The 23,253-nt window shown below is 40.1% G+C and overlaps 2 protein-coding genes and 1 pseudogene across 2 annotated transcripts; 2 read left to right on the top strand and 1 right to left on the bottom strand.

The window, feature by feature from the left end:
* Nucleotides 1-7,959: 7,959 nt before the first annotated feature.
* LOC108089704 (loricrin) lies at nt 7,960-8,844 on the top strand. Its single transcript, XM_017188050.2, has one exon. It carries the CDS (start codon nt 7,981-7,983, stop codon nt 8,728-8,730), a length of 750 nt encoding a protein of 249 aa, XP_017043539.1. The 5' UTR covers nt 7,960-7,980; the 3' UTR covers nt 8,731-8,844.
* A 2,038-nt stretch (nt 8,845-10,882) lies between these two features.
* LOC108089685 lies at nt 10,883-11,542 on the bottom strand (annotated as a pseudogene).
* Nucleotides 11,543-21,460: 9,918 nt separating this feature from the next.
* On the top strand, nt 21,461-21,935 carry LOC108089715. Its single transcript, XM_017188063.1, is given in 3 exon segments — nt 21,461-21,593; nt 21,596-21,886; nt 21,889-21,935. Coding segments are annotated over 3 exon segments (414 nt in total). The 5' UTR covers nt 21,461-21,517.
* Nucleotides 21,936-23,253: the final 1,318 nt, after the last annotated feature.

The following is a 23,253-nucleotide window of genomic DNA, read 5'->3' as shown; positions in this document are numbered from 1 at the left end:
TGGAATCGTTGGCATTTTTATACCCTTGCAGAGCAAAGGGTATTATAATTTTGGCCAGAAGTTTGCAACGCAGTGAAGGAGACACCTCAGACCCCATAAAGTATATATATTCTTGATCAGCATCACGATCTGAGTCGAAATACGTCTGTACGTCTGTCCGTCTGTCCGTCTGTCCGTCTGTCCGTCTGTCCGTCTGTCTGTCTGTCCGTCTGTCCGTCTGTCCGTCTGTCCTCCTGTCCGTTTCTGCCTAAACTAGTCTCTCAGTTTTAAAGCTATCTTGCTGAAACTTTCCCAAAAGATGTGTAGTTATTGCACGCAGTATATAAGTCGGAACGGGCCGGATCGGCCGACTATATCGGATAGCTCCCATACAAGAGATTGAAATACAAAATTCTAACGCCGTTGTTTTTCATCAGATCGACTTGATTTCTTCCACATGGCGTTTTCTAGGTACTATTGAATTTCGTGTTAAATTTTATCGAAATCGGATAACTCTATCATATAGCTGCCATAGGAGAGATCAAAAAATATATATAGAATTAATGGAAATTAATTGATAGGGTCATTGTTTTTCATCACACGACTATGATTTTTTGAGTATCAAGTTTTTTAACTGGCCTTGGTTCATAAAAAAATTTCATGAAAATCGGACAACTATATCATATAGCTGCCATTGGAATGATCGAAAAATCTATATAGAATTAACGGAAATAAAATGATAACATCGTTATTTCTCATCAGAAAATCATGATTTTTGGAATATACAGTTTTCTAACGACTCTTGAATAACAAATAAAATTTCATCAAAATCGGACGACTATATCATATAGCTGACATATGAACAATAGTCAAAAATATGAAAAATTAATAGAAAAGCCTTTGTGTTCGAAATATTTGATGACTGCAAGGGTATATAAGCTTCGGCTTGCCGAAGCTAGCTTCCTTTCTTGTTAAATGGTAATAAATGGTAATGCGATTTTGGGATTGATTTTTAGCTCTCTGCAATAGAAAGGATTTAAGCAAAATATTTGCTCACTTTTTTCTTTTAACTTACCTTAATCAACCTTTTTTCAACTTTTTTTATTAAATTAAAAAAATATATATATTTTAAGTCGAAAAGTTTTACATATTACTTTTAACAAACCATATCGTATTGATTACTTAGGCATTATTGTGTCGTAATCTTATTAGTCAAACCCTTTTTAACCAATAAATACAAGTGACAAGAATTAGTTTGCAAACAATAACAAACTAACTGGAAACCAAGAAACTCCCTCAAAAAGTCAGGATGCTACCATTCTACATCAACATTTTGCTGATAATGCCAGCGGCTTTGCTCAGCTTGATCCATTTGTATTTAACTCTGTAAGCGATATTGTAAAAAAATCTTAAATACAGCCAATAAATAAGAATGTAAAATTTGATTTGTTAACATCCTTGGTTTGTTTTCGTGTTGTAAATATATTTTGTTAGCTTTTTTTCCAAAAGCATATGATTTTATTTATTCTTTCAAAAGGTCTCTTTCTTCTTGCTTTCCTCACAACACGATTCATAATCCATTCACTTCTCTGTGTTTAATTGCGGTCAATTGGCGGGCATAAAATAGTAATTCCCATTCCCATACATGCCCTAAAAATAGCTGATAGACCTCCTGGGGGATAACCAAACCAAGGCTAATGATAGTTACCCGTCTCTCCTCGATTTTCTGGTGTGAACATCTCGCTCCGCTCAACTTTCAACTTACATTTTTTTGCGACTTTCGCAGCAAGTGACACACAAAACGTACAAAAATAACAAAAAGGAAAGGCCTCCGCCGACTTAACGCCCCTTCGCCGATCCCCTCCACCCATCTGCCATCTGACTTTTTGACGCTCATTTCGCACAAGACTTTCAAATGGCTAAGACTCAAACTCTGGCTCAAACCGAAACTGAGGTAAAGCCAAACGTTGACTTGGCCATTGGCGATCTTTGCTGTGAGCTTTGAAATTCGAGTATCGAGTATTTGTTTCTGACTCCAAGTCACCGGCTCTGATGTTCGGGCGACTCGTAAAACTATTGGCCATTATTATCTGTTGGCTCTGTCTGTTGTTGCTGGTAATTGTTGCCGCTTTTCGGCTGTTGTGCTTTATTGTTTTTATTTTTGTTTTGCCCGACGTCGGCATCTGAAAAGAAGGTCGCACAAGGTGGTCCACCATCCACATCGAGGTGAGCCGTTATAGTTACCCTAGCTTTAAGATCGGGTCTAAGGTGATATTTGACACTGTTCGATTACAAAAAAAATATTTATAAAATATAAAATCAAATAAAAATATATCAACAAGAAAACATTTAGTATAAATTGTAAGAAAAATGATTGGAATTTAAAAAAATAATTTAAAAGTTATAGAATAGTTATTACACACTTTTAATAGAATTACCCTATCTCACTTTTCATTAAGACTAAGTTTTTTGTTTTTTTTGTTCTAGAGCATTTCGATTTCGTTGCACTCTAGGCTTGGCTTTCATCTTGTATTATTTTCGTTTCATTTGTCTTTAAAATTAATGTGCCAGATTTGAAAACCTGTAACGTCAGCTGGCTCAGTGTCCGACGCTCAGTCACAGTTTCTGTTTGTGATTTTCTGGCTTAGAGCGGCGAAGTTGACGAGTTAACTGAAAGAAACTAAACTGAAAGAATGGCCAGCTCTCCAAACATTTTTTTCTCTGCCAGCTGCAATTGATTTTCACTTGGATTTCTTTTTTATTTGGGCGATCACCTGAGAGGAGCGAAGAGTTGGAAGACTTGCCCCGTTTTCCTTGCCAGTCGCTCACTTTGTGTTTTTTGGCATTGATGTCTTCGCTGGCAAGGGAGCGGGTTAATCGGGCGGTCGGGGGTTAACAGTTTCTACCGTCACACTCTGATATTTGTCGCTATTTTTTCGGCTGCCGTGTTTTCGGTTTTGCCTTCATCGCGGCTATTTATTTCTTGGCAAATTGCTTTAGGAGTCAGCGTAGGTGCCTCGCGAATTTGGGCAAACATTTTTTGCTGTTTCTGCATAATTGAATTTGTTTTCGAGGTCACCGAAAACCAGGCAAACGTTTAATAAACTGAACTTTAGAGCTTTGCGAAATCAAACGTTGGTTTGTTTTTCGGCTTTACTTGGATTTCGTTGTCGATCGCAGATCGTTGCAGTTGTCAATCAAAAAGTCAAATTCCAAGCTGCCAAAGGTGCGCAATTTGTCTTTCAACTGCAATTGAGACGAAAAGCGAATGTGACATGGTCAGCAGCAGCGGCAGCGATGGAAAATGCAATAAAGCAATCGAAAAGCGGCCGAGAATGCAATGGGATCGACATTGCGCATACGCCGCGTGTGTCTCAGTGTCTCCGGCCATCTGATATAGTCGGTAATAAGCCGGTTGCACGGCCTCAACAATCGACAATCTACTATTGACGTTGCAGGAATGCCGCCCGAATATGACAATCGCCAATAACGCTAACTACATGTCCAACTTGTGTTATTAACCCATGAGGCACACCCTTTAAAATAAGGAGAAACTTATTTGCAACAATATTTGCTGTTTAGTATTCAATAACTTTTAAAATTTATTTAAATAAATAAAAATCTTGTCTAAACAGATAAATATATATATGTATACATTGCACAATATCACAATCGTTTTTAACATTCTAGATTGCCTTTCATTTTAATTGATAAACAAGGACTCTCCAACTCGTAAATTTTGTCTTATTGATGGCTTCTTCACAATAAAACCCATTAAAAGCGCCATTTAATTCAATATCCCCCTAAATCCCCAGAGAGTTCCGTACTCTTCCGCTAATGTGATTAATACCAACTCATTTCCCAAAGACCAAGTCACTAAGACCCGCCATGGGTTAATAGTACCGGTGTTGCCCTCTGACAGCTTACAAGTTATTCAAACGCAAATGTTTAACAATAAGCAAATAATTCTCTGCGCACATGTCACACAAATCAAAGAGCCGGCCAAAGGGGGAAAATCGAGGGATTGCGGACTGGCTGGCTGGCTGTTTGGCTGGCTGGCTGTTTGGCTGGCTGGCTGGCCAACTCCCAAGGGGCCAACTCCATTTCGGCCAAACTCCATTCAATCGCTATGCAAATCAAAGCGAGCTGCGTAATGAGCCGCAACCGTAACCAAAAACAAGGCGGGAATCGAAGTTGGGACTCCGTGCCCCGCTGTTTGCCACTTGACTTACATGTGTTTGCCGCTGATTGCTTTAATGGGTCACCACTGTACTGTGCTGTGCTGTACTGCACTGTACTGTACTGCACTCTACTGTACTGATTGGGACATATGTGTGTGCTAACGGTAAACTGGTTTCGATGACATAGCGCATAACACCCCAGTATAGTACTCCATGGCACTCGTACAACTCACACAATCCGACAAATGCCAATTGCCCAATGTTTCGCGCTGACCCGCTCGACGTTCGTCGTCGCTGCTATTCGACGCTATTCGTTCGTCGATGGGCTCATGACATATTAGCAAAGGTTTTTCCAGCCATTTATGACTCGAATGGCCGCTGATTTCATTTAGGGCCAGGCCAAGCTAATCGCAACTATTTCTGCTTGCCGCTCGCCAGTCAACAGTTGCAACATCCACGGCGGTGTGTCACGATCCTGAAGGCGAGGAAATCAAACGAAATAAAAGTCGACTGTGGCCCAGCGTATGTGAGGGAATAGCTTAAATAAAATCGTTTATAGAGGACTAAATACTCTGAAAAAATATTCACTTAAATAAATTTATGGTTGAAATGGCTTTGTTTTGATTTAAAAATTGTTAAAGCAAAATGTACCTTTAAATTGCATTCATTGTCTTTCCTACATTAATTCTACAATGTTTCTAAATAATTTAAAATATACAATTTGGTATATAAAAGACAAATATTATGGTAAGTACCCCCTTTAAGGGTATGGAAAAACTCAGCACAATCTGTTGAGGTGCCATGCGGAGTTATGGTTATGTGAACAAGCAACAACAAGCAATGCAACAACTGCAACTAGCAACAACAATCGGTGGCAGCGGCAGCGGCAGCAGCAACAAATATCGCATTGAAAATCGCTGCAAATGAGGCAGCGTGAAAAATGCGCGACTGTCGAAATTGTTTTTGGTAAAAATATCAGGCAAGTTGACTGCAACGGGGAGGGGAAATGGAAAGGAGTTAGTTGGGGGCGAGAGGGTAGGCACTTGCAATCGGTTAAGCATTCACATGGGAAAACGACGGGCAGCAGTCAACAGTCAGCAGGTTGCCGAGCCCAGCAGCAACGGCAATATCAACTGCAGCAAATGCAACTGCTGCAGCAACTGCAGCAAAAGGCAGCGGCAGCAGCAACATTTTGACAGCTCTTGCAGGAATTGCAACTTTATTTCACTTCTCGACCGGCAAACATTTCCAGCAATATTTCCACCAAATGTCAGACTCACTAAATGTGAAATAAGAGAAGGGCGAGGGAGAAGCTCCCTAGTTTAACCCTAAGCAACTTTTCCAAGGGCTTCGCCTCAAGCGTCAGAAAATATTTAGTTCCGAAGTTACATTTAATTTAATTTTCGTTTTCCTAAATAAAACTTCAAGTTTAAAAACTAGAAAGGAAGCTAGCTTCGGCGAACCGAAGCTTATATATCCTTGCAGACATCACAAATGTCGAGCAAAATCCATTCAGGCCACAACATTGTTCTATAATGATGATTTTTCGTCAAAAATTAAAAAAATAACTAATGATGCAGCTTGTTATAGAATTAAAATAAAAATATTTAGAGGTAGGCCACTTCAAAGTCTGATTAAAATTAGAAAAGTTATGGACATAGAACTGGTAAAATTTGGTACATTTTTAGCAAACCCATTTTTTGGAAATTTGGTAAGGGATTTTATCATAAATAAAATTATTTATATTATATGCATATTTTATATTTATTTTTGTGTTTTGTAACACATTTAATATATAATAAATTATTGAAGAATATACTTAACACTTTTTGTTTGCTTCTTGATTTTTACCACTTGTCATTCCAAAAATTCAAATAGAGTTATATCTAGGTATTTGGAAATTAATGACTATTAATTTATCTCCCATTGAAGCCAGTCTTTTCCGCCTTGGGCTTCGAAATGTATAAAACTGGCGACTAGTTGCATGCGTAGTCTATTTAGCCATAGAGAAGGGGAACACTCTGCGGGGCCCAAAGTTGCTTGACATATTTGTCATGCGTGGCCAAGCGCAGGCCAAAAAATATTCCCACGTTAATTTTTTGGCCTTTTTTTATTTTTCGCTTAATTGAATTCATTTGGACGAGTGAAAATGTAAAGAGATAAAATAACATAAACCAAATGGACTGCAAAAGCTGAAAAACCAAGCTGGTGAAACCATTTATCATTATTGGCAGAGATCGTTGGCCATATTTAGTCGTATTTATTGGCAAAACAAATTGATTAATTGATCTGGCATTTGCATGCGGTTCTCGTCTTAATGAGAACTTGACGTCTCATTGAGAACTGTTGCCCCCAGCTAGATGATCGATGAATGGATGCAAAGGTGCTGGAACAGATGAATGAACGGAAGAGATTCTGGAATGGGGGCCAAAGAAACAGGAGACAATGCATTGGAAAAAAAATAAAAACAACAAAGGTTACTATTACTGTGAAAAATGAATACGGTTTTATGTTTTATTTTGATTACACAATCTAAACTAAAAACAATTTATGCTGATAAGGCCTTATCCTTATTCATACTTTATTTAATGATAGTATTTTAATTTTAATATTTTTTTTAACAGAAAGTATTGCATTTTTCATTAAAAAATATAACTCACCTTTTGATATGCTTGATGGAGGTTATTGTTCATTATTTAGTTCCAATCTGATTGCTTTTTTCTGCGTGTAATTGGTAAGTGATCCCCGTCCGAATCGCATGCGTAACAACTCCGAGCGGTAGCCCAGAAATCGATGTCAGGGACAGTTGAAAGCGCACGAACCCGGCCCGCCTGTCGCCTTGTCCTCTCACCTGGGCCCGATCACCTGCGTCTTGAACTCCGGACTCATTAATCATGGCTTCGACCGGTGGAAAGGGGCGAGAGTGCCACAGGCAGATGTTGTGCGATCCAGGGGAAAAACTCGGTTCAAGTGCGCTCAAAGCGCCAAAAATATTGTTGGCTGACTGCACACTTATTTGTTTGCCCACTGTGTATTTGATTACATAATCCAAACAAATCACGAGAAAGTATAACAAACTTTGATTGAAGTCGCTAATCAGATACCCTTTTAGTTGTATGTCTGAAAAAATATAAATTTAAATTTATTAGCTAACTATTTGTAATTTTCTTTTGTGTACCATAAATCTAAATTTATATTTAAACATACTTAAATTAACATAGGATTAGAGTTTTGTAAAATCTTTAAAGTACTTAGCCTTGTATTTAATTTACACCAGTTTAATATAAATCCATTATAATGTTATGGTAATGTGAAGATACAAATAACTTATTTAAGTTACACTTTTATTATAATTAAATTATTAAACAGTATTTGGATCATCGAATTGCTTCACAGTGATGCATAAATTATGTGTAATTTATTTCTTAGACAACTTCATCAAAACCATCAAACCTTAATTACATGATACGTTCGACAGCTCTTGATTATACGTTGCCTTCGAAGAAAGCGTATTTCAGTCAACTATTAAAACCATTCCCCAACTGATTCGATCAGCAAATGTAGCCTTCAATTGTGGTTTTGGGGAGAGTCTTTCGAAATCGACATCGACATCGACCCACCGAGGCTTTCGCCGGAGCCACTCGAGCCTGTGTTAATACTGTGTTAACTGGCCCGGGGGTGTCCGTAGTGCAGTGCACCACTTGCGTTGGCTTCCGGACAAGGCCGCCTCGCATCTCGGTGGTGTTGGCCCTATAAAAGTGTTGCCACGACCTGGCAGAGGCATCAGTTAGACGCTTTGGCTCATCTCCATCAGGTCAACATGAAAATCTTCGTCTGTTTGCTGGCTGTGGCCGCAGTGGCTCAAGCTGGATTCATTGGAGGAGCTGGTGGTGGCGGCTACGGTGGTGGTGGATCCTCCCATGGCGGCGGTGGAGGTGGTGGCTACAGCTACGGCGGCGGTGGCTCTGATCACGGCTCGGATCATCATGGTGGTGGTGGTTCGCCACCCGTCAAGGTCATCAAAGTGATCCACGAATCTGCTCCATCTGGTGGTGCAGGTGGCTGGCAATCTGGAGGTGGTGCTGGCGGTGGCTGGTCTGCTGGCGGCGGAGGCGGTGGCTGGTCTGCTGGCGGTGGTGGCGGACATGGCAGTGGTGGCGCTCAGGAAGTCAAGATCATCAAGATCATCTCGCAGCAGGCATCGTCTGGAGGTCATGGCGGCGGTTATGGAGGATCTGCCGGAGGATATGGTGGAGCTTCCGGTGGTGGCTGGTCTTCCGGTGGTGCATCCAGTGGTGGCTGGTCATCGGGAGGAGCTTCCAGTGGTGGTTGGTCTTCCGGAGGAGGCGGTGCTGAGGCTCAAACTGCTGTGAAGATTATCAAAATCATCTCGGAATCGGATTCTGGAGCTGGAGATTCTGGTGGTTGGTCCTCGGGTGGTGCGCCCGGTGGTGGCTACGGTGGAGCTTCCGGTGGTGGTTGGTCTTCCGGCGGAGCCTCCAGCGGTGGCTGGTCCTCAGGTGGTGCCTCCAGCGGCGGTTGGGCTCCCCAAGGCGGTGGCAGCTGGTAATTGTGATAACCCGTGATTTCATTGTGTTCATCTCCCCCACCAATTGTTCCATTTCATTTCCATCTTTGTTATTTGCCCCATTCCCCATATTTTTTGAATAAAACTTTTCTGTTTGATCATTTCCAAAAAAAAAAGAGGAGAGTGTTTAATTTGGCAAACTCTAGCGGAGAGAAAGAAAAAGGAGCAACCCAAGAAATCCTTTTACAACTTTTCAATTTAAAACAGAAAACTCTGCGAAGAAAAAAAGAACCCACCATTCCAAGCCCCTTTTTCCTCTCTAAGAAGCACACTTAAGCGTTAAGTAATAAAATGCAAGCAAGGCTGGGCCAAAAAAAAGGAGCAGCCAAGAACGAGGACAGGGAAGTGGAAAAATAAAGGAAAAACTGTCGGAAAATATGTAAAATATCACTTTTGACTAGCCGGGAAAGTCTAGCCACCCCCAAGGAGCCAGTTTTCTCACAGCGGGCGGTGGTGGTGGCAAGTGGGTGGGTTGGGATTCATTGGGTTGCATGTATAAAAATATATTTTCCATATAAATCTAACAAAGAACGTGTTCGGGTTACTTGATTAGGGCCACCAAAGAGTGGGAAAAACATTTTCAGCTTTTCTTTCCTCTTCTTTCCCGCCTTTTTTTTTCTTTTTTTTTTTTGGTTGCAGAGCAGGGGGAAATGAAGTGGCGAAGAAAAGGATAAGAGACAGAACGGGTCCTTTTTCGGTTTCCTCGAACACTTACACAATGAATACAAAGAAAGAACTTTATATACACACCCAGAAAAGTGAGCAATTTGTTGCTTGGCGGGCATAGCCGAGCCGATATGATAGGTTTGATTTTCCGTATTGATTTATCAAGAGGAAGTGAATATTTTTGGGCATTTTCCATCGAACGAATTGCGCAATTCTTTGACTTGTGGAGGAATTATAAAAACAATCATTAAACATATTTATTCTCTCCCACTCAATAGCCATCAACTTGTTGCCGGCATTGTAAACAAACATTTGAACAAATATTCCCAACCGAAACAACACACACGCACACAATACTTTAACTTAATATCCGAAAATCGAATCGCATCTCTAAACAAAATCGCGCACGAAATTATTTTTATGAGTTAAATGGAAAAATGTTTCCATTGAACTCGCACCCCTCGCGTACTTGCTTTATTTTTTCCTATTGCGTTGATTATATTTGACTGGTGCTTCTTTCAGAAATTTGTTATTATTTTAATTTCACTTATTGACTGATTGCTGCCATTGTTCTTGCCGGTTTTCAGCACGTGCAGCGGTCCAAAGAGTGGAAAATTGCGTGTTTACCCAAGGACAACAGTGGGTGGTTGTCGGCTTGGCGGAATGTCCCCCTTTCTCAGCTGTCTTTTTGGGGGCTTCTTCGACGAGTCAACTGTCTGCCGCGCTGAACTGTTGACTGAATCGCTTTTCAAGTGTGTTTACTGTGGGCGCCTGTGCATCGTCGAATTCTGAATCAGAAACATCAACAAACAAATGCAGAAAACACAATCAGCGAGGCAAAAGCAAACAGTTTAAGCGCCCCTCGGAAGTCGTTATTAAGAATCTCACCCGCTCCATTTGATTCCGTTTTCGGGATTCTGGATGAAAGCCCAAACCACTAACCGAAAGTAATTTCGATTTGTCTGGCTGATATATGTTTGCAATAAAGGGATGAAGAGCCAGTTACGTTTTCATTGATTGAATTCATAAAAAAATTCCTTTTGACGTAGGTTGACACAAAAGTGGCTGCTGAAGAAAGGCTGTGATATTTCTTGGCGTTGCAATGTTTAATTTTAAGCTTAGGGGCGGTGTGCTTTTGTTTGTTTTAAATTGTTAGAATAATGTTGTTTTAAAGGCTGTTGACAGATTCTTTTCAAAGAAACCTTTTCTAAAATAATCCAGACTTTGTATTACCGCCTTTTAGTATAAGCTTGAGTCTTCTTAGAATTTGAATTTAAGTATTTGGAAATAAGTTTTCTATTTTAAGAGGCTATAAATATGGTCAGAATTATGGACTTAAAAATCGTATGCAACACTTTTCAGGTATTAAAATAAATTCTTAGAAGTTTTATAGCCGCTTTAAGAAATAATCCAGCAAATGTATTTGAAATTCCCCTCTTTAGAGCTCTAATAACGTTTAGCAATTGGTTCATCCATCACATCCTCTTTTCGAGGGACGTGATTTGTTATTGTCTGCGTGGTTAGTTGAGTTTTGAAATTGGTTTGATTTACTCAGCTTTTGGGGATGGGGCTGCTCGTCCTGGCTTGTTTTATTTTTTTTTCTTTGGTTCTCTGTCATTCCGAAGGAGTCTGTCTGGTTGTGTGTGCCACTATTTTTCTCGGCTACTGACTGCTGGCGGGATTTCGTCTGGTCGACGACACCGTCAGCGTCACCATTACCATCCACGGATCGCATCGCGTCGCCAAAGTCGGGGGCTTCCAGACGTGCGCTGCCGTTGTCGCCATTAACTGTCCCACCGACGCCGTCGGCGACGCCTCCACCACATCCAAACCTCCGAGTATCCATACCTCCAGACCTCCGTACTGCCATACCGCCATCACAAGTTGTCGTCTCATCGATTTCCCCACTTTTCTGCCCCCCTTCGCAGCGCTCAGCAACCCATTTCGATGTCGCCTTTGTTGGCTGCCAAAACACAGAAACAGCTACGAAATCGTTATAAGTATGGCGAAAAAAAAAAGAAAAACTTTTGCAAAAAAAATAAAATAAAGAACGTGAAATGTGCAAGCTGAGGGGGCGGGGAGAATAAGCAGCACAAAGGCAAACAAGCAAATATTATTACTAATTCATTTCAGTATGCTCTTCGTTGCACCCTTTTTTTTTGCCAACACCCACAGTCAAGCTCTTTTCGACCAAGTTTAAGAACCTTATATTTGTTTTACACCTTTTTAATTTATATAGTTGGACTTTTGGGTAATCTTTTCAGATTTTCTTAATTTTAAATAGTATACACAGGATTTAATTTACAATTTAGAAGATGACACAAATTTAAGAAACATAAACAACTTGTATAAAAATATTAATTTAAATCTCTAATACAATTCTTTACATCAGCAGAATTTGATAGCGCCTTAAAAAAGCGTCAAAAATTTCTATACATTTTTTGGATCACTAGTTATTTAAAAAGTATATGCTCCTTTTTATCTCCAAAGCTCTAATTTATTTTCAAAGAGGTATCCTTTCGCTTCGACACTTTTCCCCCGCTTGGCGACTTGTTTGGTTATCGTTAAATGTTTTCAGGTGCGCACTTAGTGGCTTGTGCTGCGTGCCCGAGGCCTCCCCCCGCCGCCCCCTGCCATTGAGTACTGAGTACCGAGTACCGAGTACTCATCAATGTCTGGGCCAGTCATAAGTAATTTATCAAGATACAAAATTGCAGTTGCCCGGCGACGCGTCTGCGTCGACGTCTGTCAATGCCAATCAGTGGCTGGCTATATGAGTGAGCGATTCCGACTTCGATTCCGATTCCGATTCCTGGCGTGAATGATACCCGAGGTATTTGTCAGGTGGTCGCGCACTCAAGTGATGCCAAGTGTCACTCAGAAATTCGGGTGGCTCGGTGGTTTAGCGGTGGTGCAAGATTGCGTGAGAGGTGGGGATGAACAATAATTGGCCAACTGCGATTCCTATCTATTACATATCTGGGGCCAAAGGTCCGAGGATATCGAGTTCGGTGTCAAATTAATCGAAGTCAGGGGGAAATGAGTGTAGGAAGGTGTGACTTATGGACATCCTGTGATTTATTGCCCATGTTCGCAACGTGATATATTTGGAAAAGTGAAAGCTGTCACTTGCTTCAGTATGCAATCATCGATGTTTATCGTTTACGGATTTCCTTTGAAGCTATTGAAAAAGTGTAACACATTTTGCAAGTGAATTGGTTTTTTAGATAACATTTTTTTAAAGAAATACGACAGATGATGCATCATGATTAAAGTTAATTTTCTTTCTTACATACCAATCTTTATCCATACTTTAATAATTGCTTCCATAGCTTTCCACCATTTAACTCAACTCCTTTTGTGAAACTCAATTAAAATTTTCCATTCAGAAATTATTATCCTCAAGTTATTTTACCGAGTCACACTTTTATATAGGGCAACAAGTAATTTGACTACTGAAAATTCCCCATTCATCTCTTAGTAATTCCCAAACTCCAATCTGCAGACTCCACATCTTTCTGTCTCTTTCCCAAAATATCTCTTTCCTGTTTCCACTCAATTACAATGCAAACTATCAGCAATATAAGCAAATTTCCTTTACCCTGCAGCAGGATTTTCCGAAACACACACACGCACACGCATTTTCCAATATGTGCGAGCACCAGAGAATTGTGATAATTTTTGTGTGTTTTATTTGTATGTGGGTCATGTCCTTATGAAAAATTCAAATGTCCTGAATTACGTATTTATGCCATTTCCACTCTTTTATTGTTCGGCCTTCCAGTCCCCAAGCAAATCCTTTACCCTGAAAAAAAAGGAAAAGCAGAAATCCAATTGTAAATGCGTTCAGTGCCTGCTTATGTGTGCGTGCGTAACGGTGTGTGTGTGCCTCAATTCCGTTATTGAAAATTGACCAAATATGTGTGTGAAAGCAGAAGACGGACGCATGCAAAGTGATTCCCCCTTTTTTCCCCATTTTCGGGGGCGGGCAAAAAGGGAAATGGACTCGGATGAGGGCAACAAAGCGACAATGACAGCAACAAAAGCCGAGGCAATAAAACACACACGAGGGCATAAAAACAAATAAATTGGTAACATTTTCACAATACACACACCCACACAACCACACGCCCAATGGCAAACACACGCACACACGGACATTGGTAAATCCGCAACGGAAGTTGTGCTTTTAAATCGATTTTGATTGATTTTTCTCACTGCGCCGGGAAATGCCTTTCGGGGAGCCCAGCACAACACACACATAACACACACAGCACACACAATCGTATCAACGAGTTTCTCCCTCCTGTTTGTCAATGGCTGTAAAAATAAAATCAAATTGTAAATAATCGAGTCGCAATCGTCGCCTGTTTGTAAATATATATATGAGTGCATATATTTTTGCTTTCACCCTTTGGCAGTGCTCCACTCAGAAAGAAAAACAATCGGAAGTGCTTTAGAATATTATGAAAAACAGGCAATACCCTCTTTGAATTATTGTTACAAATGACATAAAAGTCCTAAATACCTCACCCAAATTTTGCAAATTACAATTCAAATTAATGGTCTTATTTTTTTTAATTTGAATAAACAATTTGATAAAAAATTACTGATGCTGAAAGTTCTAGTCATTTTTACATTTATCCATTCGTGCTCACTAGAGAGGTCAGCCAAAATTCCTACCTCTATTTATTTTCACAAAAATTATTTGATTTAGGTTTCTCCCCACTCCACATTTTTCCTCGCCATTACTACCTTTCCTTTCAGAATGCAGTTTTAAAACCTCTCGTTCTGTTTAACGTTATTTATTTATATTTATTGAATGTGTATCGCTTTATTTCAATATCATAAAAAACTTTACACCCTTCTGGTCGGAGAAAACAACCAAACTAAAAGCCGCACTTACATTTTTAATACAAAATCAATAAATATAAAAATATATAAGCGAGTGGAAAAAATCATAAATGCATGTGTGCGAGCTTGCCAGCTCATACAAAAGCATAACTATTTGTGTGTGGGAGTGCAGAAGGAATTTTTTTACGATGCTGCGGACTCATAAAAAGCGCATAAAGTGGCCTTAACATGGCATAAAAAACGCACTCGCAAGTGCCAACACAGTGAAGAGGTGGAGGTGGGGTAAAAAAGGGGGCAGGGGGGTCAGAAACACCATCTATGGTCGAAGCTAGAAAGCATATGCCTGGGGAATATCCGCAAAAGAGGGGAACACAATAGCATATGTCCCGCAAACAAGCAAAAGAATTTAACCAGGAATAGTTAAGGATAAGAAAATAAATAAAAGAACGTTTGAGGAATTTTAATAGAGGAGGATAACACCTTTGGGAGCTATAAATCGTTTAGGTAATTAAAGTTACATATAATTTTTAGCCACCGGAGACTCAGGTTGACCGGAATGCTAAAGTAACTTATTTTTAACTTAAGCAAAAAAAAAAATTGTATATATAAATCTTGTCAACTTAAGTAATTAAAAGTTTGAGCAAAAATAATGTAAATTGGGATCGTTCAATCTTATAATAAACCAATTTGTATTCAACGTTTCTACAATTTAAGAAGACATGTACCAAAAAAAACCCTTGCTTCTTCCTAGAATTATTTGTGTTCAGGGGATGGTCATCCTCATTATTTCGTTATCCTCCCGGTGAAGTTTCCAACATTTTTCAATATTAATTAAGTCATTTCCTTTCGAATCGCCTGATAAAGTTTGCGCTTCCTTTCATTGTTTGCCACTTTATAAGGACAAGAACGCCCAAACCACCAGGGTTTCTGGCTAAGTTTTTTGGTGAACTTTCCGGGCAGTGAATTACCATTTCTACCGACACATTAATAGCTCGAATATTTAACCCTTTTGTGTGTGTCTGGACCGAGACAACCCCATCGTGGTCCTTTTTACCACTGCCCCTGCAGAGAACATAAGTCAGTATTCAAAGCACTCAATAATCACACGTACACTCGAATTTACATATCTACATCAGACATCGTCAGGTCGTAATTAAAATATCACGCCCAGGCAAACAAAGGATATTGGCGTTGCAGGATTTTCGCGGGGGTGGGACTTTCTTGCCGCCAGTCAAACAAATAATCTTTAAAACCGATTTTTGTTTTTAATAAAAAGGTCTTTACAAATATTTTAAGCCGCTCATCATTGCCTTCTGTCGCTCTCCGCTTCGCTCGATGGCAACCTTTATTTTCTTTTTTTTTTTTTTTGACAAAAAACATTTTCCCCAACCGTCTGCCAGAGCCACTCGTCTTGTGCATTAAATCAAAGAAGCGTAGCCAGCACGTGTCTGAAATATGCATTAACACACCACCATCACCATCGCAATCAGATGTGGCATCAGGAACCCATCACCCACTCTAAGGAGAATCCCCTGCCACAAACAGATCACACGGACTTTTTTCCACAGGGCTGCGAGGGTTCGAGGCGGCAGCCACCGGGAATGAAATCATTTTTAATATTAATTGCAGCAATCGAGTGACCATGACAACGGCGAGAGCAACCCTCAAGGACCTCGGGTCGCAGGAACTGCGCACCCAGAAATAAAACAGAAACACCCATCAAAGTTGGGAAGTTGTTTCCAGTTGGAGTTTGGGCAGAAGCCGGAGCGTCTTGCTTGCAACCACCCGTGACAAGTCGCTGGCGGATGTGGCAATTGAATTTCGTACTGTCCGTTAAATAAAACGCCAGACAGTATTTGTTTGCCGCTTAAGGGAGGTCCTTTTCGGTCCAGAGCCAGACTGGGCCTGACAGCCAAATGAACCACTGAGCAAGTTCGATTTGTGATTGCCGCCAGATTAATGGACTTTGTAATGGAATCTGAAAAGGTTCATCTGGGGATAGGTGAAAAAAACAGTCAACCAATTTGGTATGCAAGGTTATAAAGGTTTTGTTGTGCACCTTCCTTTGATCTCTTTTGTCATTGTAAAAAACATCACACAAAATTTTAAAAGGTAGCTAATGAAATACGACTGTTACATTTTATTCAAAGCAATTGCTTTTAATTTGCTTTATTACTAATGCTAAATACTCTTATATCCTAAAGTTAATTAAAAAAGCAATAATTATTTAATTATTAATTTGGAATATATTAATAATAATAATAATACATACTAAAATCATAATAATTGCTTAATTATGTATTGAGTTAAATTGAAATTTTTGACATTCAAAGATTGCCTTTAATCTAAATTAATTTATATGCCTGTGCGCTTTATGTAAATGCTATGAAATCTTTTATAACCTCTGGACTTGAAAGCAAAGTTACTAAATCTGATGGCCTGGTACTTTGCAGGGGTAAAAGCTCATCTTTTGCCTTCTTGCTCTCGTAACTTGAGTTTTTTGCCCTGAGGGCAGCTCTGCCCCTAAGACTTTATCCGCTAAACGATTTTCTTTGGATCCTCTTTGTGCCGAGGTGCTCGGCTTGGGCGCACTTGCTCTCAAGCACATCCACCACCCAGTATTCACCATCCACAAACCGACTCAAAACCCCTTTAGCAGGACCCACTTCCAACTCCCCAACTCAGACACAAATAAACGATAAAAGCGCAGTCGTTTGCCAACAACAGTAACAATCAGTGGCGAGAGGAGGCCGCCCACTCAGCCCACTTAAACAGGACTCCTCCTTCTTACACTCAAAACAATGGGCATACTAGAAGAGGCTGCAAAGTAGCTGAAAAAAAGCCCTACACTCAGTATTTAAATTCAATCAAACTTGTGGGTTAAGTTAAGATTTTTATAATAATTGAGGAAAAAACATTTGTTTCTTTGAGGTATTTTTGATAAATAAAGGTGAAAAAGCGCTTTGGTATATCATTTTGTGAGTGTTCTAGCCACCTAAACCAAACCAGCAACTCACACTGGCAAATTCGGAGGCCAGGAACGTCTGTCGCTCCGACCCACTCGCCATCTGCCCAACTCGCTGTTGTTCCGTCGCACTCGCTCGCCAGCTGTTCGTTCGTTGTTTCGTTCCGTTCGCCGTTCGGTTCGCCCGCTCGTTGGTTGCGTTCGACAAACGCGGGAGTTGACTGGGCGCCCAGAATTCACAGTAAGCAACCTTGCGGAAAATATCATAATGGAAAACCCGCTCGAGAGAGAAAGAGAAAGAGAGTGAGAGAGAGAGCCTTTTATAGAGGGGTGGAGAAAGCGGAGAGAAAGCGAGAGCTAAAGTTGAAAGTTAAATTGAATTGAGGTGGGCCAAGTGTGGCCTGGAGGGTAAAATACAGAGTATAGGGTTGAAGGCCCCTGGGGTCCCTTCGGGTGGTTTGTAACCGGCGAGAGGTGGCGGGAATGAATTTGTTGGGCCATCAAAATGACTTTCAGCATGTGGAAGCCGCTGCTTAGCATGTTTCCTGACAGGCCACGTGCGGCAGGAGGCGAAAGAGAGAGATGCTTAGACAAAGACAGGTATATTCGGCGAGTGAGACAGCTAACGAGTTGGTCCTGCGCTGTCTCGTTCACTACAATGCTCTACTGTGAAAATGAGGCGCAAATTTTGTGGCCGAGCAAACAGAACAGGAATAAAAGGAAGAAGGTTCAACAAATGGTTGCCAACCAAAAACCGAAACCCCCAAAAAATAACAGACCACCCCGCATACTATTTAGTAATGATATGGGAGCAGTGGCGGAATGGTGTAGTGGTTAGTATTTTGTGGCATATTTGGAAAGGTTTTTGAGATCTAATCTTTCTACAATTTTTTTCTTAAATAATTGTTTTAGGTAAAAATAATCACAATGTAATAAATAAAGAATATAATGCAATTCATAAATACAACCTATTACCTTTTAATAATAAAACCTTTTAATATTAATTAAATTTCACTTAATTAATTCCTGACATGCTTCAACAAACTTTACATTTTATTTCTACAATTGCTGCTTAATTTAAACATTCGCCCATCTGTTAGGGCTCTGTTAACATAATTTTCCCCTGGGCTTCTGTAATTTCCTGGTGGTTTGTGGACTTTAACGGGTATCGGGTATCTCCTAGTCCAGCTCTTTCAACTGGGATCTCAGCACGGAATAGCAAGTGAAATCCATAAAGCGTAAACATACACACACGCTGCTTTTCCATTTTCACCCCCTTTTCCACTGGCTATCTCCCTCTCACACTTCGGGATGCTCGAAAATTATGTCAACGAGTTCTGTTGATTTTCCCCATTTCGTTTGGCTTTTATTTCTGCCCACCTTCTCGTCCTTTCCCCGCCTCGTTTTTCTTTTTTTTTTTTTTTTGCTCCTTTTTGTTGTTTGTCAGCCCGGCTTTTACCCATTTTCCTCGACCGTAGGACCGGCGCTGGTTAATTACATTTTACAAAATTTGCTGTCAAGCAGTTAAGTCGGGTTAAGTCGAGCAAACGTCGACTGCGGCAGAACGGCATTTTCTGCTTTCCCTGCTGTTGGTAATTTAATATTCGATTTTCGTAATTTTTATGCGCTGACCTTTTTGCAATTGTGGAATTTTCCTTTTTAATTATTTATGTGCGGTTGTTCGGTTTTAGGGCTGCCAGTGGGGTCTCTTTTGTAAAGGGGGCGTGTCATCGTTTTTGTGTCCTCCGTTGTGCTCTGCATCCGCAGATTAAAAGGAAAATCGTTTTGTATTTAATTATGCAGTCAGGTGATGGTAATTGGGGATTGTAATTCGGAATGTTCTCTGTCCGAGAGTGGGCGGCAATGTTTGCATAATGTTTACACGCCGTGCGAGTGGGTGTGTGGATTTCGTACTCTCTGTTGACCATTTTATAGAGTAGCCACCGTACATACCCATTATGTATGTACCGTACACTCACTGGTACATAAGTAAATCCCACATTTTGGTTAACTTTCCGTGTGTTTGGCGAGTGGAGAATTCAGCAAAAATATTTTTAAAAGCTCAAGTCAGAGCAGGCAAACACAGACGTAGAAAAAAATTGCATGCCGCCCAGGGACAGGGACAAAGCGAGATGGAAAGGCGTTTCAGGACGAGAAAATGGAAATGGAGCGGAGAAAAGGGAAGGGTGAACGAGAAGGACCCTCGAACGTAAGGGGAAAACAAAAGAATATTCGACACTCTATTATTATGAAAAATAAAAACAATTTCTGGTTTTATTACATTGAATATTATTAAACCATAGGGATTAAGTAGATTAAAGGCAAGAATTTATTTGTGTAAAGTTAGTATTAAACTTTGTTTTAATTTTATTTAAAAACAAAATTACTTAATTGATATCATTTAACAGGATCTTCTTTTAGGGTATAAAGAGCTTCCCTTCCTCACGCAAAGACAACCCAGCAAAAAAGGAAAATTGTGGCGCAAAATGTTACGCTTGCATCGAAATGGAGGAGAATTTGCGAAAGGGGGAGGCACAACGGGAAAACTGAGGATTGGGCTTTTCGCAAAAGGGAGCCGCGGAGGAAGTGAGGAGCCGGGGGAAAGCGAACATGTTGGCTCCTACAATGACAGCAGCCTGCAACAGCCGGCGAAGGACGTTGGTTGGTAAAGGGGCTGGCACGGGGTGCAGAGTGGGCGAAATGATGGCAAAGGCATTAAGCTGCGCCCACACACACACACACACTCACACAAACACAGGCAAACAACGAGGGACATTATAGTCAGAAGGCGAAGGATGCGTTTTCCATGGAATACTTACACACACTCACAAAACAGGACGACATACTTTCGCACAGAAGAAGAAGATGGAAAACTTGGCGCGACTTTCGACTACGTGAAGCTGTAAGCTCCAAAAGCGAAGAAATAGTCACACATACACATACAATCACGTGCATAAAGGACATATATCCTCCACACAAGCGCACTCACACACACACTCACACAAGCGGAGAGGAAAAATGGCAACATAACTGTAGTGAAAATGTCAAGAGAGAAAAGATATTAAAACGTATTTGACTTCTGTGAGTTTTGGATGATGCGATGGGCCGAGGGATGTGGGGAGGTGGGAAGTGGGTTGTAGGGTGGTAGGGTGGCACAATGAAAAATATATAAAGAAGCCGCCACTCACACAAGCACATCCGCCCAAACACACACACACACTCACACAAGCGAGCTTATGACAAAAATAATAAAAATGGCTCAAGAAAAGAAAATGGCAAAAACGAACTGAAATAAAAAAACATCAGGGCACAAAAAAAAAATAGGAAAAAAGTAAAAAAGCAAGAGAGAAAATACAAGTATAAAAATGAATTTTAGATGACAGGCAAAGCAGCTTGCTGGAGGGAGAAAAAGCTGGGGGGTTTGGGCAAGGTTTGTCTTTGCAGTTAAGCAGACAAGTAAATGTTGTCCTTGTTGTTGTCCCTACACCACCCACATCCCCGCCTTCAACGGGGGGCGTGGCTGAGGGGAGAAAAAAAAGAAAACCAGAGAAGGAAAAATTGTGGAAAAGTTTTATGGGCAACAGCAGCAAAAATTGCAATATAGCCAAGGAGAAAGAGGGGTCTGTGCTCTTGATGGCTGTGGAAAAGAGGATGCGGCACTGACAAGGATAAAACATCAGAGATGGAATAAGAAAGGGAGCCGAGATGAAGAACTAAAAAGGAAAAATGGATGGGTAACCAATTTAAAGAGCAAAATGCCCTATAGGAGAGACTGAACTAAATTCGAAAATAAGTTTTAAAAAAGAAATACGACATACCAATTACGCTTTATCCCCATATACTGTTACACAAGGTAACAATAAGTACTGAAATTACTAAACATAAAAATAAAAAAGAGATGACAAAATTCAAATCGGTTTTGAATATAAAAAGAAAAGTAAAATCATGGGTAAACAACAACTTTTCCACTTTCTGTCAAACAATTTCCCAAAATAAAACATTCGTCTAATTTGCTATAATATTTCGCCAGACAGTTCCCAAAGGAAAAACTGTCAGCATATGTTTCACAGGACTTACTGAATACCCCAAAGACGAATCCACAAAGCCCCAAAACGAAAACAGCGAAAAGGGCGAGAGACAAGGCATAAAAAATAAATGAATAACATAAAAATAAATCATACGCCCCATCGGCCGCCCAGTAAAAAGTGAGCCAATACCGTAACCATTACCCTCGCTACAAAATCACACTCCCCCATCCCAAAGGGAAGTCCTCCCCCCATTTTCATGGCGCTAATAAATGCTTATCGAAGACGCATAAAGCGAGTAAATTCGCAGCCATTAAACGGGCATAAAACTCGATGCCCGGCCGAAACGAAATTGTGGGGCCGACAAATCAAAGTACAAGCCTCAGAGCCTCGGCTCCCCACTTGCCTCTCTCCCTCCCTCGTTCGCCCCCTTTTCCCCCACTTTCTTGCCATGAAATAAAACCAGGCAACAATGAAACCCAAAGCGGCTCCCAGGCGATTTCGATGCGGGCATTCGTCGGTCGAACCAAGGAATTGGCCACCCACAAAGTGGAGAACCCAAACCCAAGCCCCGGGAGAACCTTCCTTTAACCCCCTCCCTCGTCACCTCCTGCACCCCATTTGCACCCCCCACTTCCAGCCAACACTCGCTATATAACCATCTTACCCAACGTTGACAGCATACAAAGTAACTTAAATCGAAACAATAAAGCGGCAACTTTGTTCCAAGAAAAAATGCAAAAGAAAGCAAAATGAACACAGAAAAAACGTGAAAGAAAGCTCGGAAAAGAGGAAAAGAAGTATGGGAACCCGGAAAAATCGAACAAGGATATACTCTTTTATAGTATGTAAGTAGTGGCTTGAATTGCCAAGAATTTTAGTTATTGTTTTTATCCTAGTAACTTAAAATTTTAAAATTATTATAAAATAACAATTAAAATATGTAAGTCAAATTACGGTGTGCCTAAAAGAAAGTAACAAATAAATTAAGTACTTTAGAATTTAGGCTTAATAGCAAATATCAATAACATGACAATTTTATTAAAACAAGACACCATTGTGTTTTTTATATGGAATCAATTACGCAAAACTAAAAATGACAAAGCCAATATCAATTTAGGGTATTCAAATACAATAAAACATCACTGTTTAAACTTCCGACCGAAATTCCCTTACCAAGCGTGGGTATTATTACAAAAAACGTAAGAAAAGTCGTGAAGGAAAGTTCCCAAAGAAATTGAGCTGGAGGGAAGAGAGGAGGACGAAAGCGAGGGGCCAAAAAAGAAATGTAGAAAAGCGCAAATAAATGAATGAATAAAAGCGCCAAGGATAGCAAGGATACCATACAGGCAAAGGACGTGGGGGTAGTCGGGTGAAGGCAAAGGAACAGAGTTCCACAAAGAAATTACAAAATGTATGCAACAAAAAAATAAAAAAAACCGTGGAAGTGAAGAGTGGGAAATATGGGTTGGGGAGGTGCAGCAACGCTGGAAAAATATTAATAAATCCGCGCTGCTGTGGGACACGGATACCTTCTCGCTCCCCTTTTCAATCTCCTACCTATTTTCCTTTTGCCAACGTACCACGCGGCGTATGAGCAATACGTGGAGAGAGACATTCATTGCTGCTACCAGTCAATTCAGCCAAAACAAATAAATAAGAATAAAACAATTTGTATAAAAAAAACACAAGTTTTTTAAGAACTTAAAGCTTTTAATAATTTTATTTTTTATATATATCGTTTAAAATAAAACTCATATTTTTACATAGCGGTAAAATTTTCTCTTAATTTGGGATGGACTTTTAAATTGAAATTAAATAATGAAAAAATTTGAACACTTGTCTTGAGGTTTATTATTTACCTGTCATTTATTTATTTTAATAATACCACCCATTTTATAGCGTTCTGAAAGTTATGCCAATCTCATGAAATAACATTCTCCAGCAGTTACATCCATTAAGTAATCTAATTTTCGTTTGTCCTTTGAACTTTCC

The sequence above is a fragment of the Drosophila ficusphila genome, unplaced genomic scaffold, assembly GCF_018152265.1.
Source record: "Drosophila ficusphila isolate 14025-0441.05 unplaced genomic scaffold, ASM1815226v1 contig_106, whole genome shotgun sequence".
Classification (NCBI taxonomy): Eukaryota; Metazoa; Arthropoda; class Insecta; order Diptera; family Drosophilidae; genus Drosophila; species Drosophila ficusphila.
Note: the sequence above shows the minus strand (reverse complement) of the source record. Positions and strands in the feature narration are given on the sequence as shown.

What these genes read in the sequence shown, in the direction of transcription:
- LOC108089704 (XM_017188050.2), top strand. Translation starts at nt 7,981, where the DNA reads ATGAAAATCTTCGTCTGTTTGCTGGCTGTGGCCGCAGTGGCTCAAGCT.